An 18132-nucleotide genomic window follows, 5' to 3' on the forward strand; every position below is an offset into this window, starting at 1 on the left:
TGTATGGCATAAATTACATCTGATTAATGGGGAAATGGTGGCAAAAAACTAGGCTATTCTCTATGAATGTATAGGTTGTGTAGGTAGGTATGTATGTATGTACGTATGTGTTTGCGAGTGTTGGTTTAGAAACAAGTTACCTGATTTGCGTAGCAAGACTAGGATTTTTTTGAGGTGTGGAAATGATTAGCCTATGAATGTAGTAGCTAGCATCTAGTTGAGATGCTAGATGGATGAATTGAGGTGCGACATTTGGATAGCTATTTGATGGATGTGAGGACAGTTGATTATCCAATGAACACAGCTACTAATCCACTGTGCTGCCTGATGTGTGGTAACTACTTGTGGATTATAGTACGATATCTAGTTATAGGGTTTCATAATTGCTGTTGTGGATAAAACTAGAATGAGAGCTATTTATTAAAATTATTATTGTAAACTATTACTTTAAGTGGGATCCCTTGGTTGTTTTAAGCATAGGGTGGACATGAATATGAATGAGATTGGGTGGAGATATATAGAAGCTTCCTCGTATGGGCCAATAGGACTTCTGCAGTTACCTTCATTCTTATGTTCAGCTCACCTACAATGCTGCCAGATGTGCGATTTTGCAAAAAAAATTGCGGTATGACATTTGGGCTGCTGTTATACTTTTGACCTTATCACTGAATAATGATTACAGTTGTGGTTGACTAAAATGCATATTCTTAAACCTCTGATTAGGTGGGGATGGTTAGTCTAGCCATTTTTAATAACATCAAATACAGTAAATATGCAAGTTTATCTTGATAGGGCACGTATTCTCCTAGACGGATGGGATGCTGAACAGCTATAGAATTTATATAAAATCCTGAAATGCTCTGTATACTTAGACTCGAACCTTCTGTCTCGGCAAAGAACTCTTCCAACTTATTATCCAATTCAGCAATCCATTGATCTACGACAACACTAGCCTCATGCCTCGATACAGTGCGCTGCTCAGCCCTTATAGGTAACTCTCCCTCAAAATCAGGTTCATTTTCTTAATTAAGCCGTTGTAAATTAATAGTAAAATCCGGGTATATCAAGAGGGCAGGAGGGAAATTGGGGTGAACGGCATCAAACAACGATTCTATTTGCCGGATAAAATAATCACGATATATAGTTAAATAATGGGCAGGATCTCCTTGGGCATGATCTGGGATGCTATATGAATGGTGTATGTACCCCCCATTAAAATTATTGATTACTTCAAGCACTTCGGGTTGAGGAGGAAGCAAAACATCTACCTGCTGTTGCTGTTCCTGAGGTGGTGGAGAATTAGCGATAGGCTGGCTGGCTTCCACATCTGAATCCGCTTCTCAAACCAAATGCAGGGAGTCTTCATCCTCTAGATGGTTACCTAGTATCAAAAGAATTTAGATTTATAATACAATTTAATATAGGAATGTTTACAAATAAATAATGCAAGGCTATGGAAATAATCACTGAGGATGATACGATCTAGACTGGGCCTGCTATTGTTACTATCTTCTAATGGCGGTGTACGAACTTGAGTAGTGCTAGGCTCTCCAGCCTCATCCCCTCCTCCACGAGGATATTGCTCATCCAACTGTTCAACAGATGATCCTGAAAAAACAAACAAATTATTTTGTAGATGTTAGTTAGCATTCATAACATAAATTTTTAAATGACTGATTAATGGGAATAGTGCAATATTATCTCAGATTAATAAAATTAATAATGAATACTGATGATGGATGTCAACTCACTTTCGCTTCGAGGTGATGAAGCTTCCGAGGTTCCAGAATCGGATCTGGTGTTAGACTCCGTATCGTCATCAACATCCAGGTTCATACAAAATGGACAAGTTTCGGGGTTGCGACCTGTGGATCACAGTAATATTACTTATGCGAATAAAAAAAATATTACTGAAACTGGTAGGCAATTTTTTTTTTTTTTTTTTTTATAAAATATCACATGCTGCTGGTGCAATTCTATATAAAATTTTCTGATCATTAACGAAGCAAGTACTGCTGATATTAATATTACTCACGACTGGTGCAGAAGATTTTGGAGCACAAGGTGCAGACTGCATCATAGTGTCCAGGAGGGATATTAGCGCACTGAGGACAGCATAACACACACTCACGATGGGAGTTGGCTGTATATGAAATACGACATTCCATGCACTTTATTTCGCACAAGTGCAATGTCCCCTGCTTTGGCTTATTGCAGAAAGGACAAGTTTCCATGGTTGCGTATTGTTGTTGAATAATACAGAGGTCTGGTGAAATGTCCAGGAGCGACGTTGGCTTCTTGTGCTGGCTGGGAGAGCTAGAGATGTACTGACCAATTTGACTGGGGAATGGCGGCCAGGTCAGCTTACCTGCTGTGCTGCCAGACGTACGATGCTGCTAAAAATTGCGGTACGACATTTGGGCATCTATTCTAGTTTGTGAACTTATTACTGCATAATGAATGATTACAGTTGCAGATGACTAAAATGTATATTCTTTAACCTCTGATTAGGTTAGGTGGGGATGGATAGTCTAGTCATTTTTTAATAATAACACCAAACACAGTACACATGCTAGTAGGACGCTAAAGGCCGCATTGGCCATTTGGTGACGTCACACATAGTTGACCAGTCAGGTGCTGTCATACCTTGACACCTATATGCTAATGGCCATCAATACCTTATCCCTATACCTGGGGTTACTTTTCGTGATGTCACTAAACAACAACAACAACTGGTCTGTAGAATGTATTTGTTTGTTATATATAATAAGTTCGGTTATAATGGTTGATAGGGTTTATGAATAACAGAAAATAGGAGCAATGAGCGAAAATACGAGCTAATGTAGCTGAATATTGTCTCTGGTGAAGCACAGAGTACAGTTGAGGTATTAAGCCTGATTAAGAGTTCACACTTATGAGTGAACCTCCGAGGATCCGCATTTAGTACGTTGGCAGGAAGCTCATTGGGGTCTTACAGCGCATTAGGGATGATGACGTCAGAAAAGAAGGTAACTGCAGAAGGCCTTATTTCAAAAACATGAGAGGCTTGCTTTTACTGAATGTAGTATTCCTATATATGTACACTGAATGAGTATTTTGATTTGTTATATGCTACAGCAAGGTGTGGGGGAGGTATGTTTTTGAGTGAATGGGAGATGTGCATATATATTTATGCACGTGCATGTATATTTATGTACGTGGATATATATTTATGCGTTATGAAGCAATATTGGATTAGTACTGAAATCGCATTGAAGTCACCACGCCTGGCAGGGGACTGTTTTCATATAAATGACTGATAGGGAAGAACGCGGAGATACATGATAGCTCATGCTCTATGTTGCTTTCCCTTTTGCAATGGACGATAGTTGGAAGTAAATAGGAAATTTAAAATATACTAGGGATGATGGTATTTTACATTAAGTTTCAGGACCACTGTTGTAATGCAAAACACACGACTCACAGGCCGGCTTTTTAATCCCCTTGAACTTGCCTGTGCAGGAACGCTGAGCAGCTAGCTGGTGACGTCATTGACCATTGGCGATGCCTGTGCAAGGTCGCCGGGGTAACGGAATTTGGATGCGCCAGGGACCGGCATTTTAATCCTCCCCCAGGCAAATTGAAGACTGGCTACCCGGTGATGTCATTGACCATTGGCTATGCCTGTGCATGGGACCGGCCATGAAAGAAAATTCGAGAAAACCCTGCGCCAATGATCTGCTTTTTGATCCCCTTTAACATGCCTGTACAGAGTCACTGAGCCAACGAAATTTTGAGATGACTGGAGGCGGCCGTTTAATCCCCTTGAGCGAAAATGGCAGGGGCCAAAGACCGGCATGGGGAAAAAAGTTTGTAAAATCCATGTGCCAATGACCCGGTTTCAGAAAAACATCGAGAAAACTCCAGCGCCAATGACCGGCTTGGAGAAAAAATTCGAGAAAACCCCTGCGACAATGACCGGCTTGGGAAAAAAGCAAAATGGCCGGTCATTGGGGCCTTTCCCACTACTCAAGGTGACTGATGACAGGTATGTGGAGCAGGAGACATGGTGACTGATGACAGATGTGTGGGGCTGGAGACATGGTGGCTGATGACAGCTGTGTGGCGCAGGAGACATGGTGACTGATTTCAGGTGTGTGTGGAGCTGGAGACATAATGGCTGATGGTAGGTGTGTGGAGCGAGAGACATGGTGACTGATGACAGGTGTGTGGCGCAGGAGACCTGGTGACTGATGACAGGTGTGTGGAATAGGAGACATGGTGACTGATGACATGTATGTGGAACAAGAGACATGGTGACTGATGACAGGTATGTTGACCAGGAAACATGGTGACTGAGGACAGGTGTGTTGGGCAGGAGACATGGTTACTGATTTCAGGTGTGTGTGGAGCAGGAGACATCGAGGCTGATGGTTGGAGTGTGGAGCAGGAGACATGGTGAATGATGACATGTATGTGGAGAAAGTGACAGGATGACTGATGACAGGTATGTGGAGCAGGAGATATGATGACTGATGACAGGTTTGTGGAACTGGAGACAATGTGACTGGTGACAGGTGTGTGGAGCAGGAGACATCGTGACTGATGACAGGTGTGTGGGGCTGGAAACATGGTGGCTGATGACAGGTATGTAGAGCTGGAGACATAGAGGCTGATGACAGGTGTTAGGAGCTTGAGACAAGATGAATGATGACAGGTGTGTGGAACAGGAGACAAGGTGACTGATGACAGGTGTGTGGGGCAGGAGACGTGGTGACTGATGACAGGTGTGTGGAGCAGGAGACATGGTGACTGATGACAGGTGTGTGGAGGAGAAGACATGGTGACTGAAGACATGTATGTGGAACAAGAGACATGGTGACTGATGACAGGTATGTTGAGCAGGAAACATGGTGACTGAGGACAGGTGTGTTGGGCAGGAGACATGGTGATTGATTTCAGGTGTGTGTGGAGCAGGAGACATCGAGGCTGATGGTTGGAGTGTGGAGCAGTAGACATGGTGACTGATGACATATATGTGGAGAAAGGGACAGGGTGACTGATGACAGGTATGTGGAGCAGGAGATATGATGACTGATGACAGGTGTCTGGAACTGGAGACAATGTGACTGGTGACAGGTGTGTGGAGCAGGAGACATCGTGACTAATGACAGGTGTGTGGGGCTGGAGACATTGTGGCAGATGACAGGTGTTTGGAGCAGGAGACAAGGTGACTGATGACAGGTATGTGGAGCAGGAGACATCGTGACTGATGACAGATGTGTGGGGCTGGAGACATGGTGACTGATGACAGGTGTGTGGAGCAGGAGACATGGTGACTGATGACAGGTATGTGGAGCAGGAGATATGGTGACTGATGACAGATATGTGGAGCAGGAGACATGGTGACTGATGACATTTGTGTGGAGTAGGAGACATGGTGACTGATGACAGGTGTGTGGAGCAGGAGACATGGTGACTGATGACAGGTTTGTGAAGCAGGAGACATGGTGGCTGATGACAGGTGTGTGGCTCAGGAAACATGATGACTTATGACAGGTGTGTAGAGCAGGAGACATGGTGACTGATGACAGGTATGTTGAGCAGGAGACATGGTGACTGATGACAGATGTGTGGAGCAGGAAACATGATGACATATGACAGGTGTGTAGAGTAGGAGACATGGTGACTGATGACAGGTATGTAGAGCAGGAGATATGTTGACTGATGACAGATATGTGGAGCAGGAGACCTGGTGACTGATGACAGGTGTGTGGGACAGAAGACATGGTGACTGATTTTAAGTGTGTGTGGAGCTGGAGACATGGTGGCTGATGACAGGTGTGTGGCGCAGGAGACATAGTGACTGATGACAGGTGTGTGGAGGAGGAGACATGGTGACTGATGACATGTATGTGGAACAAGAGACATGGTGACTGATGACAGGTATGTTGAGCAGGAAACATGGTGACTGAGGACAGGTGTGTTGGGCAGGAGACATGGTGACTGATTTCAGGTGTGTGTGGAGCAGGAGACATCGAGGCTGATGGTTGGAGTGTGGAGCAGGAGACATGGTGACTGATGGTATGTGGAGAAAGGGACAGGGTGACTGATGACAGGTATGTGGAGCAGGAGATATGATGACTAATGACAGGTTTGTGGAACTGGAGACAATGTGACTGGTGACAGGTGTGTGGACCAGGAGACATCGTGACTGATGACAGGTGTGTGGGGCTGGAGACATTGTGGCTGATAACAGGTGTTTGGAGCAGGAGACAAGGTGACTGATGACAGGTGTGTGGAACAGGAGACATCGTGACTGATGACAGGTGTGTGGGGCTGGAGACATGGTGACTGATGACAGGTGTGTGGAGCAGGAGACATGGTGACTGATGACAGGTATGTGGAGCAGGAGATATGGTGACTCATGACAGATATGTGGAGCAGGAGACATGGTGACTGATGACATTTGTGTGGAGCAGGAGACATGGTGACTGATGACAGGTATGTGGAGCAGGAGACATTGTGACTGATGACAGGTGTGTGGGGCTGGAGACATGGTGACTGATGACAGGTATGTAGAGCAGGAGATATGGTGACTGATGACAGATATGTGGAGCAGGAGACCTGGTGACTGATGACAGGTATGTGGGGCAGAATACATGGTGGCTAATGACAGGTGTGTGGAGCAGGAGACATGGTGACTGATGACAGGTATGTAGAGCAGGATATATGGTGACTGATGACAGATATGTGGAGCAGGAGACCTGGTGACTGATGACAGGTGTGTGGGGCAGGAGACACGGTGACTGATGACATGTATGTGGAGCAGGAGACAAGGTGACTGATGACAGGTATGTGGAGCAGGAGACATCGTGACTGATGACAGGTGTGTGGGGCTGGAGACATCGTGACTGATGACAGGTGTGTGGAGCAGTAGACATGGTGACTGATGACAGGTATGTGGGGCAGGAGATATGGTGACTGATGACAGATATGTGGAGCAGGAGACCTGGTGACTGATGACAGGTGTGTGGAGCAGGAGACATGGTGACTGATGACAGGTATGTGGAGCAGGAGACATCGTGACTGATGGCAGGTGTATTGGGCTGGAGACATGGTGACTGATGACAGGTATGTAGAGCAGGAGATATGGTGACTGATGACAGATATGTGGTGCAGGAGACATGGTGACTGATGACAGGTTTGTGAAGCAGGAGACATGGTGGCTGATGACAGGTGTGTGGCTCAGGAAACATGATGACTTATGACAGGTGTGTAGAGCAAAAGACATGGTGACTGATGACAGGTATGTTGAGCAGGATACATGGTGATTGATGACAGGTGTGTGGAGCAGGAAACATGATGACTTATGACAGGTGTGTGGAGCAGGAGACATGGTGACTGATGTCAGGTGTGTGGGGCAGAAGACATGGTGACTGATTTTAAGTGTGTGTGGAGCTGGAGACATGGTGGCTGATGACAGCTGTGTGGCGCAGGAGACATGGTGACTGATTTCAGGTGTGTGTGGAGCTGGAGACATAATGGCTGATGGTAGGTGTGTGGAGCGAGAGACATGGTGACTGATGACAGGTGTGTGGCGCAGGAGACCTGGTGACTGATGACAGGTGTGTGGAATAGGAGACATGGTGACTGATGACATGTATGTGGAACAAGAGACATGGTGACTGATGACAGGTATGTTGACCAGGAAACATGGTGACTGAGGACAGGTGTGTTGGGCAGGAGACATGGTTACTGATTTCAGGTGTGTGTGGAGCAGGAGACATCGAGGCTGATGGTTGGAGTGTGGAGCAGGAGACATGGTGAATGATGACATGTATGTGGAGAAAGTGACAGGATGACTGATGACAGGTATGTGGAGCAGGAGATATGATGACTGATGACAGGTTTGTGGAACTGGAGACAATGTGACTGGTGACAGGTGTGTGGAGCAGGAGACATCGTGACTGATGACAGGTGTGTGGGGCTGGAAACATGGTGGCTGATGACAGGTATGTAGAGCTGGAGACATAGAGGCTGATGACAGGTGTTAGGAGCTTGAGACAAGATGAATGATGACAGGTGTGTGGAACAGGAGACAAGGTGACTGATGACAGGTGTGTGGGGCAGGAGACGTGGTGACTGATGACAGGTGTGTGGAGCAGGAGACATGGTGACTGATGACAGGTGTGTGGAGGAGAAGACATGGTGACTGAAGACATGTATGTGGAACAAGAGACATGGTGACTGATGACAGGTATGTTGAGCAGGAAACATGGTGACTGAGGACAGGTGTGTTGGGCAGGAGACATGGTGATTGATTTCAGGTGTGTGTGGAGCAGGAGACATCGAGGCTGATGGTTGGAGTGTGGAGCAGTAGACATGGTGACTGATGACATATATGTGGAGAAAGGGACAGGGTGACTGATGACAGGTATGTGGAGCAGGAGATATGATGACTGATGACAGGTGTCTGGAACTGGAGACAATGTGACTGGTGACAGGTGTGTGGAGCAGGAGACATCGTGACTAATGACAGGTGTGTGGGGCTGGAGACATTGTGGCAGATGACAGGTGTTTGGAGCAGGAGACAAGGTGACTGATGACAGGTATGTGGAGCAGGAGACATCGTGACTGATGACAGATGTGTGGGGCTGGAGACATGGTGACTGATGACAGGTGTGTGGAGCAGGAGACATGGTGACTGATGACAGGTATGTGGAGCAGGAGATATGGTGACTGATGACAGATATGTGGAGCAGGAGACATGGTGACTGATGACATTTGTGTGGAGTAGGAGACATGGTGACTGATGACAGGTGTGTGGAGCAGGAGACATGGTGACTGATGACAGGTTTGTGAAGCAGGAGACATGGTGGCTGATGACAGGTGTGTGGCACAGGAAACATGATGACTTATGACAGGTGTGTAGAGCAGGAGACATGGTGACTGATGACAGGTATGTTGAGCAGGAGACATGGTGACTGATGACAGATGTGTGGAGCAGGAAACATGATGACATATGACAGGTGTGTAGAGTAGGAGACATGGTGACTGATGACAGGTATGTAGAGCAGGAGATATGTTGACTGATGACAGATATGTGGAGCAGGAGACCTGGTGACTGATGACAGGTGTGTGGGACAGAAGACATGGTGACTGATTTTAAGTGTGTGTGGAGCTGGAGACATGGTGGCTGATGACAGGTGTGTGGCGCAGGAGACATAGTGACTGATGACAGGTGTGTGGAGGAGGAGACATGGTGACTGATGACATGTATGTGGAACAAGAGACATGGTGACTGATGACAGGTATGTTGAGCAGGAAACATGGTGACTGAGGACAGGTGTGTTGGGCAGGAGACATGGTGACTGATTTCAGGTGTGTGTGGAGCAGGAGACATCGAGGCTGATGGTTGGAGTGTGGAGCAGGAGACATGGTGACTGATGACATGTATGTGGAGAAAGGGACAGGGTGACTGATGACAGGTATGTGGAGCAGGAGATATGATGACTAATGACAGGTTTGTGGAACTGGAGACAATGTGACTGGTGACAGGTGTGTGGACCAGGAGACATCGTGACTGATGACAGGTGTGTGGGGCTGGAGACATTGTGGCTGATAACAGGTGTTTGGAGCAGGAGACAAGGTGACTGATGACAGGTGTGTGGAACAGGAGACATCGTGACTGATGACAGGTGTGTGGGGCTGGAGACATGGTGACTGATGACAGGTGTGTGGAGCAGGAGACATGGTGACTGATGACAGGTATGTGGAGCAGGAGATATGGTGACTCATGACAGATATGTGGAGCAGGAGACATGGTGACTGATGACATTTGTGTGGAGCAGGAGACATGGTGACTGATGACAGGTATGTGGAGCAGGAGACATTGTGACTGATGACAGGTGTGTGGGGCTGGAGACATGGTGACTGATGACAGGTATGTAGAGCAGGAGATATGGTGACTGATGACAGATATGTGGAGCAGGAGACCTGGTGACTGATGACAGGTATGTGGGGCAGAATACATGGTGGCTAATGACAGGTGTGTGGAGCAGGAGACATGGTGACTGATGACAGGTATGTAGAGCAGGATATATGGTGACTGATGACAGATATGTGGAGCAGGAGACCTGGTGACTGATGACAGGTGTGTGGGGCAGGAGACACGGTGACTGATGACATGTATGTGGAGCAGGAGACAAGGTGACTGATGACAGGTATGTGGAGCAGGAGACATCGTGACTGATGACAGGTGTGTGGGGCTGGAGACATCGTGACTGATGACAGGTGTGTGGAGCAGTAGACATGGTGACTGATGACAGGTATGTGGAGCAGGAGATATGGTGACTGATGACAGATATGTGGAGCAGGAGACCTGGTGACTGATGACAGGTGTGTGGAGCAGGAGACATGGTGACTGATGACAGGTATGTGGAGCAGGAGACATCGTGACTGATGACAGGTGTATTGGGCTGGAGACATGGTGACTGATGACAGGTATGTTGAGCAGGATACATGGTGATTGATGACAGGTGTGTGGAGCAGGAAACATGATGACTTATGACAGGTGTGTGGAGCAGGAGACATGGTGACTGATGTCAGGTGTGTGGGGCAGAAGACATGGTGACTGATTTTAAGTGTGTGTGGAGCTGGAGACATGGTGGCTGATGACAGCTGTGTGGCGCAGGAGACATGGTGACTGATTTCAGGTGTGTGTGGAGCTGGAGACATAATGGCTGATGGTTGGTGTGTGGAGCGAGAGACATGGTGACTGATGACAGGTGTGTGGCGCAGGAGACCTGGTGACTGATGACAGGTGTGTGGAATAGGAGACATGGTGACTGATGACATGTATGTGGAACAAGAGACATGGTGACTGATGACAGGTATGTTGACCAGGAAACATGGTGACTGAGGACAGGTGTGTTGGGCAGGAAACATGGTTACTGATTTCAGGTGTGTGTGGAGCAGGAGACATCGAGGCTGATGGTTGGAGTGTGGAGCAGGAGACATGGTGAATGATGACATGTATGTGGAGAAAGTGACAGGATGACTGATGACAAGTATGTGGAGCAGGAGATATGATGACTGATGACAGGTTTGTGGAACTGGAGACAATGTGACTGGTGACAGGTGTGTGGAGCAGGAGACATCGTGACTGATGACAGGTGTGTGGGGCTGGAAACATGGTGGCTGATGACAGGTATGTAGAGCTGGAGACATAGAGGCTGATGACAGGTGTTAGGAGCTTGAGACAAGATGAATGATGACAGGTGTGTGGAACAGGAGACAAGGTGACTGATGACAGGTGTGTGGGGCAGGAGACGTGGTGACTGATGACAGGTGTGTGGAGCAGGAGACATGGTGACTGATGACAGGTGTGTGGAGGAGGAGACATGGTGACTGAAGACATGTATGTGGAACAAGAGACATGGTGACTGATGACAGGAATGTTGAGCAGGAAACATGGTGACTGAGGACAGGTGTGTTGGGCAGGAGACATGGTGATTGATTTCAGGTGTGTGTGGAGCAGGAGACATCGAGGCTGATGGTTGGAGTGTGGAGCAGTAGACATGGTGACTGATGACATATATGTGGAGAAAGGGACAGGGTGACTGATGACAGGTATGTGGAGCAGGAGATATGATGACTGATGACAGGTGTCTGGAACTGGAGACAATGTGACTGGTGACAGGTGTGTGGAGCAGGAGACATCGTGACTAATGACAGGTGTGTGGGGCTGGAAGACATTGTGGCAGATGACAGGTGTTTGGAGCAGGAGACAAGGTGACTGATGACAGGTATGTGGAGCAGGAGACATCGTGACTGATGACAGATGTGTGGGGCTGGAGACATGGTGACTGATGACAGGTGTGTGGAGCAGGAGACATGGTGACTGATGACAGGTATGTGGAGCAGGAGATATGGTGACTGATGACAGATATGTGGAGCAGGAGACATGGTGACTGATGACATTTGTGTGGAGTAGGAGACATGGTGACTGATGACAGGTGTGTGGAGCAGGAGACATGGTGACTGATGATAGGTTTGTGAAGCAGGAGACATGGTGGCTGATGACAGGTGTGTGGCTCAGGAAACATGATGACTTATGACAGGTGTGTAGAGCAGGAGACATGGTGACTGATGACAGGTATGTTGAGCAGGAGACATGGTGACTGATGACAGATGTGTGGAGCAGGAAACATGATGACATATGACAGGTGTGTAGAGTAGGAGACATGGTGACTGATGACAGGTATGTAGAGCAGGAGATATGTTGACTGATGACAGATATGTGGAGCAGGAGACCTGGTGACTGATGACAGGTGTGTGGGACAGAAGACATGGTGACTGATTTTAAGTGTGTGTGGAGCTGGAGACATGGTGGCTGATGACAGGTATGTGGCGCAGGAGACATAGTGACTGATGACAGGTGTGTGGAGGAGGAGACATGGTGACTGATGACATGTATGTGGAACAAGAGACATGGTGACTGATGACAGGTATGTTGAGCAGGAAACATGGTGACTGAGGACAGGTGTGTTGGGCAGGAGACATGGTGACTGATTTCAGGTGTGTGTGGAGCAGGAGACATCGAGGCTGATGGTTGGAGTGTGGAGCAGGAGACATGGTGACTGATGACATTTATGTGGAGAAAGGGACAGGGTGACTGATGACAGGTATGTGGAGCAGGAGATATGATGACTAATGACAGGTTTGTGGAACTGGAGACAATGTGACTGGTGACAGGTGTGTGGACCAGGAGACATCGTGACTGATGACAGGTGTGTGGGGCTGGAGACATTGTGGCTGATAACAGGTGTTTGGAGCAGGAGACAAGGTGACTGATGACAGGTGTGTGGAACAGGAGACATCGTGACTGATGACAGGTGTGTGGGGCTGGAGACATGGTGACTGATGACAGGTGTGTGGAGCAGGAGACATGGTGACTGATGACAGGTATGTGGAGCAGGAGATATGGTGACTCATGACAGATATGTGGAGCAGGAGACATGGTGACTGATGACATTTGTGTGGAGCAGGAGACATGGTGACTGATGACAGGTATGTGGAGCAGGAGACATTGTGACTGATGACAGGTGTGTGGGGCTGGAGACATGGTGACTGATGACAGGTATGTAGAGCAGGAGATATGGTGACTGATGACAGATATGTGGAGCAGGAGACCTGGTGACTGATGACAGGTATGTGGGGCAGAATACATGGTGGCTAATGACAGGTGTGTGGAGCAGGAGACATGGTGACTGATGACAGGTATGTAGAGCAGGATATATGGTGACTGATGACAGATATGTGGAGCAGGAGACCTGGTGACTGATGACAGGTGTGTGGGGCAGGAGACACGGTGACTGATGACATGTATGTGGAGCAGGAGACAAGGTGACTGATGACAGGTATGTGGAGCAGGAGACATCGTGACTGATGACAGGTGTGTGGGGCTGGAGACATCGTGACTGATGACAGGTGTGTGGAGCAGTAGACATGGTGACTGATGACAGGTATGTGGAGCAGGAGATATGGTGACTGATGACAGATATGTGGAGCAGGAGACCTGGTGACTGATGACAGGTGTGTGGAGCAGGAGACATGGTGACTGATGACAGGTATGTGGAGCAGGAGACATCGTGACTGATGACAGGTGTATTGGGCTGGAGACATGGTGACTGATGACAGGTATGTAGAGCAGGAGATATGGTGATTGATGACAGATATGTGGTGCAGGAGACATGGTGACTGATGACAGGTTTGTGAAGCAGGAGACATGGTGGCTGATGACAGGTGTGTGGCTCAGGAAACATGATGACTTATGACAGGTGTGTAGAGCAAAAGACATGGTGACTGATGACAGGTATGTTGAGCAGGATACATGGTGATTGATGACAGGTGTGTGGAGCAGGAAACATGATGACTTATGACAGGTGTGTGGAGCAGGAGACATGGTGACTGATGTCAGGTGTGTGGGGCAGAATACATGGTGACTGATTTTAAGTGTGTGTGGAGCTGGAGACATGGTGGCTGATGACAGCTGTGTGGCGCAGGAGACATGGTGACTGATTTCAGGTGTGTGTGGAGCTGGAGACATAATGGCTGATGGTTGGTGTGTGGAGCGAGAGACATGGTGACTGATGACAGGTGTGTGGCGCAGGAGACCTGGTGACTGATGACAGGTGTGTGGAATAGGAGACATGGTGACTGATGACATGTATGTGGAACAAGAGACATGGTGACTGATGACAGGTATGTTGACCAGGAAACATGGTGACTGAGGACAGGTGTGTTGGGCAGGAGACATGGTTACTGATTTCAGGTGTGTGTGGAGCAGGAGACATCGAGGCTGATGGTTGGAGTGTGGAGCAGGAGACATGGTGAATGATGACATGTATGTGGAGAAAGTGACAGGATGACTGATGACAGGTATGTGGAGCAGGAGATATGATGACTGATGACAGGTTTGTAGAACTGGAGACAATGTGACTGGTGACAGGTGTGTGGAGCAGGAGACATCGTGACTGATGACAGGTGTGTGGGGCTGGAAACATGGTGGCTGATGACAGGTATGTAGAGCTGGAGACATAGAGGCTGATGACAGGTGTTTGGAGCTTGAGACAAGATGAATGATGACAGGTGTGTGGAACAGGAGACAAGGTGACTGATGACAGGTGTGTGGGGCAGGAGACGTGGTGACTGATGACAGGTGTGTGGAGCAGGAGACATGGTGACTGATGACAGGTGTGTGGAGGAGGAGACATGGTGACTGAAGACATGTATGTGGAACAAGAGACATGGTGACTGATGACAGGTATGTTGAGCAGGAAACATGGTGACTGAGGACAGGTGTGTTGGGCAGGAGACATGGTGATTGATTTCAGGTGTGTGTGGAGCAGGAGACATCGAGGCTGATGGTTGGAGTGTGGAGCAGTAGACATGGTGACTGATGACATATATGTGGAGAAAGGGACAGGGTGACTGATGACAGGTATGTGGAGCAGGAGATATGATGACTGATGACAGGTGTCTGGAACTGGAGACAATGTGACTGGTGACAGGTGTGTGGAGCAGGAGACATCGTGACTAATGACAGGTGTGTGGGGCTGGAGACATTGTGGCAGATGACAGGTGTTTGGAGCAGGAGACAAGGTGACTGATGACAGGTATGTGGAGCAGGAGACATCGTGACTGATGACAGATGTGTGGGGCTGGAGACATGGTGACTGATGACAGGTGTGTGGAGCAGGAGACATGGTGACTGATGACAGGTATGTGGAGCAGGAGATATGGTGACTGATGACAGATATGTGGAGCAGGAGACATGGTGACTGATGACATTTGTGTGGAGTAGGAGACATGGTGACTGATGACAGGTGTGTGGAGCAGGAGACATGGTGACTGATGACAGGTTTGTGAAGCAGGAGACATGGTGGCTGATGACAGGTGTTTGGCTCAGGAAACATGATGACTTATGACAGGTGTGTAGAGCAGGAGACATGGTGACTGATGACAGGTATGTTGAGCAGGAGACATGGTGACTGATGACAGATGTGTGGAGCAGGAAACATGATGACATATGACAGGTGTGTAGAGTAGGAGACATGGTGACTGATGACAGGTATGTAGAGCAGGAGATATGTTGACTGATGACAGATATGTGGAGCAGGAGACCTGGTGACTGATGACAGGTGTGTGGGACAGAAGACATGGTGACTGATTTTAAGTGTGTGTGGAGCTGGAGACATGGTGGCTGATGACAGGTGTGTGGCGCAGGAGACATAGTGACTGATGACAGGTGTGTGGAGGAGGAGACATGGTGACTGATGACATGTATGTGGAACAAGAGACATGGTGACTGATGACAGGTATGTTGAGCAGGAAACATGGTGACTGAGGACAGGTGTGTTGGGCAGGAGACATGGTGACTGATTTCAGGTGTGTGTGGAGCAGGAGACATCGAGGCTGATGGTTGGAGTGTGGAGCAGGAGACATGGTGACTGATGACATGTATGTGGAGAAAGGGACAGGGTGACTGATGACAGGTATGTGGAGCAGGAGATATGATGACTAATGACAGGTTTGTGGAACTGGAGACAATGTGACTGGTGACAGGTGTGTGGACCAGGAGACATCGTGACTGATGACAGGTGTGTGGGGCTGGAGACATTGTGGCTGATAACAGGTGTTTGGAGCAGGAGACAAGGTGACTGATGACAGGTGTGTGGAACAGGAGACATCGTGACTGATGACAGGTGTGTGGGGCTGGAGACATGGTGACTGATGACAGGTGTGTGGAGCAGGAGACATGGTGACTGATGACAGGTATGTGGAGCAGGAGATATGGTGACTCATGACAGATATGTGGAGCAGGAGACATGGTGACTGATGACATTTGTGTGGAGCAGGAGACATGGTGACTGATGACAGGTATGTGGAGCAGGAGACATTATGACTGATGACAGGTGTGTGGGGCTGGAGACATGGTGACTGATGACAGGTATGTAGAGCAGGAGATATGGTGACTGATGACAGATATGTGGAGCAGGAGACCTGGTGACTGATGACAGGTATGTGGGGCAGAATACATGGTGGCTAATGACAGGTGTGTGGAGCAGGAGACATGGTGACTGATGACAGGTATGTAGAGCAGGATATATGGTGACTGATGACAGATATGTGGAGCAGGAGACCTGGTGACTGATGACAGGTGTGTGGGGCAGGAGACACGGTGACTGATGACATGTATGTGGAGCAGGAGACAAGGTGACTGATGACAGGTATGTGGAGCAGGAGACATCGTGACTGATGACAGGTGTGTGGGGCTGGAGACATCGTGACTGATGACAGGTGTGTGGAGTAGTAGACATGGTGACTGATGACAGGTATGTGGAGCAGGAGATATGGTGACTGATGACAGATATGTGGAGCAGGAGACCTGGTGACTGATGACAGGTGTGTGGAGCAGGAGACATGGTGACTGATGACAGGTATGTGGAGCAGGAGACATCGTGACTGATGACAGGTGTATTGGGCTGGAGACATGGTGACTGATGACAGGTATGTAGAGCAGGAGATATGGTGACTGATGACAGATATGTGGTGCAGGAGACATGGTGACTGATGACAGGTTTGTGAAGCAGGAGACATGGTGGCTGATGACAGGTGTGTGGCTCAGGAAACATGAAGACTTATGACAGGTGTGTAGAGCAAAAGACATGGTGACTGATGACAGGTATGTTGAACAGGATACATGGTGATTGATGACAGGTGTGTGGAGCAGGAAACATGATGACTTATGACAGGTGTGTGGAGCAGGAGACATGGTGACTGATGTCAGGTGTGTGGGGCAGAAGACATGGTGACTGATTTTAAGTGTGTGGAGCTGGAGACATGGTGGCTGATGACAGCTGTGTGGCGCAGGAGACATGGTGACTGATTTCAGGTGTGTGTGGAGCTGGAGACATAATGGCTGATGGTTGGTGTGTGGAGCGAGAGACATGGTGACTGATGACAGGTGTGTGGCGCAGGAGACCTGGTGACTGATGACAGGTGTGTGGAATAGGAGACATGGTGACTGATGACATGTATGTGGAACAAGAGACATGGTGACTGATGACAGGTATGTTGACCAGGAAACATGGTGACTGAGGACAGGTGTGTTGGGCAGGAGACATGGTTACTGATTTCAGGTGTGTGTGGAGCAGGAGACATCGAGGCTGATGGTTGGAGTGTGGAGCAGGAGACATGGTGAATGATGACATGTATGTGGAGAAAGTGACAGGATGACTGATGACAGGTATGTGGAGCAGGAGATATGATGACTGATGACAGGTTTGTGGAACTGGAGACAATGTGACTGGTGACAGGTGTGTGGAGCAGGAGACATCGTGACTGATGACAGGTGTGTGGGGCTGGAAACATGGTGGCTGATGACAGGTATGTAGAGCTGGAGACATAGAGGCTGATGACAGGTGTTTGGAGCTTGAGACAAGATGAATGATGACAGGTGTGTGAAACAGGAGACAAGGTGACTGATGACAGGTGTGTGGGGCAGGAGACGTGGTGACTGATGACAGGTGTGTGGAGCAGGAGACATGGTGACTGATGACAGGTGTGTGGAGGAGGAGACATGGT

General features: G+C 48.3%; 2 protein-coding genes across 3 annotated transcripts in view; one reads left to right on the plus strand and one right to left on the minus strand.

The window, feature by feature from the left end:
• Window positions 1-18132, plus strand: part of LOC123748693 (sulfotransferase 1B1) — a 248916-nt gene that overhangs the window by 13549 nt on the left and 217235 nt on the right. The gene's annotated exons all lie outside the window — the stretch shown is intronic.
• LOC138370344 (uncharacterized) lies at window positions 1341-2368 on the minus strand. The gene is made up of 4 exons (XM_069334654.1): window positions 2036-2368; window positions 1752-1865; window positions 1468-1608; window positions 1341-1381 (listed from the first exon to the last, which is right to left on the minus strand). The coding sequence occupies exons 1-4, from the start codon at window positions 2232-2234 to the stop codon at window positions 1341-1343; spliced, it is 495 nt and encodes a 164-aa protein (XP_069190755.1). The 5' UTR covers window positions 2235-2368.

The sequence above is a fragment of the Procambarus clarkii genome, chromosome 4 (genome assembly GCF_040958095.1).
Source record: "Procambarus clarkii isolate CNS0578487 chromosome 4, FALCON_Pclarkii_2.0, whole genome shotgun sequence".
In the NCBI taxonomy this organism is placed as follows: Eukaryota; Metazoa; Arthropoda; class Malacostraca; order Decapoda; family Cambaridae; genus Procambarus; species Procambarus clarkii.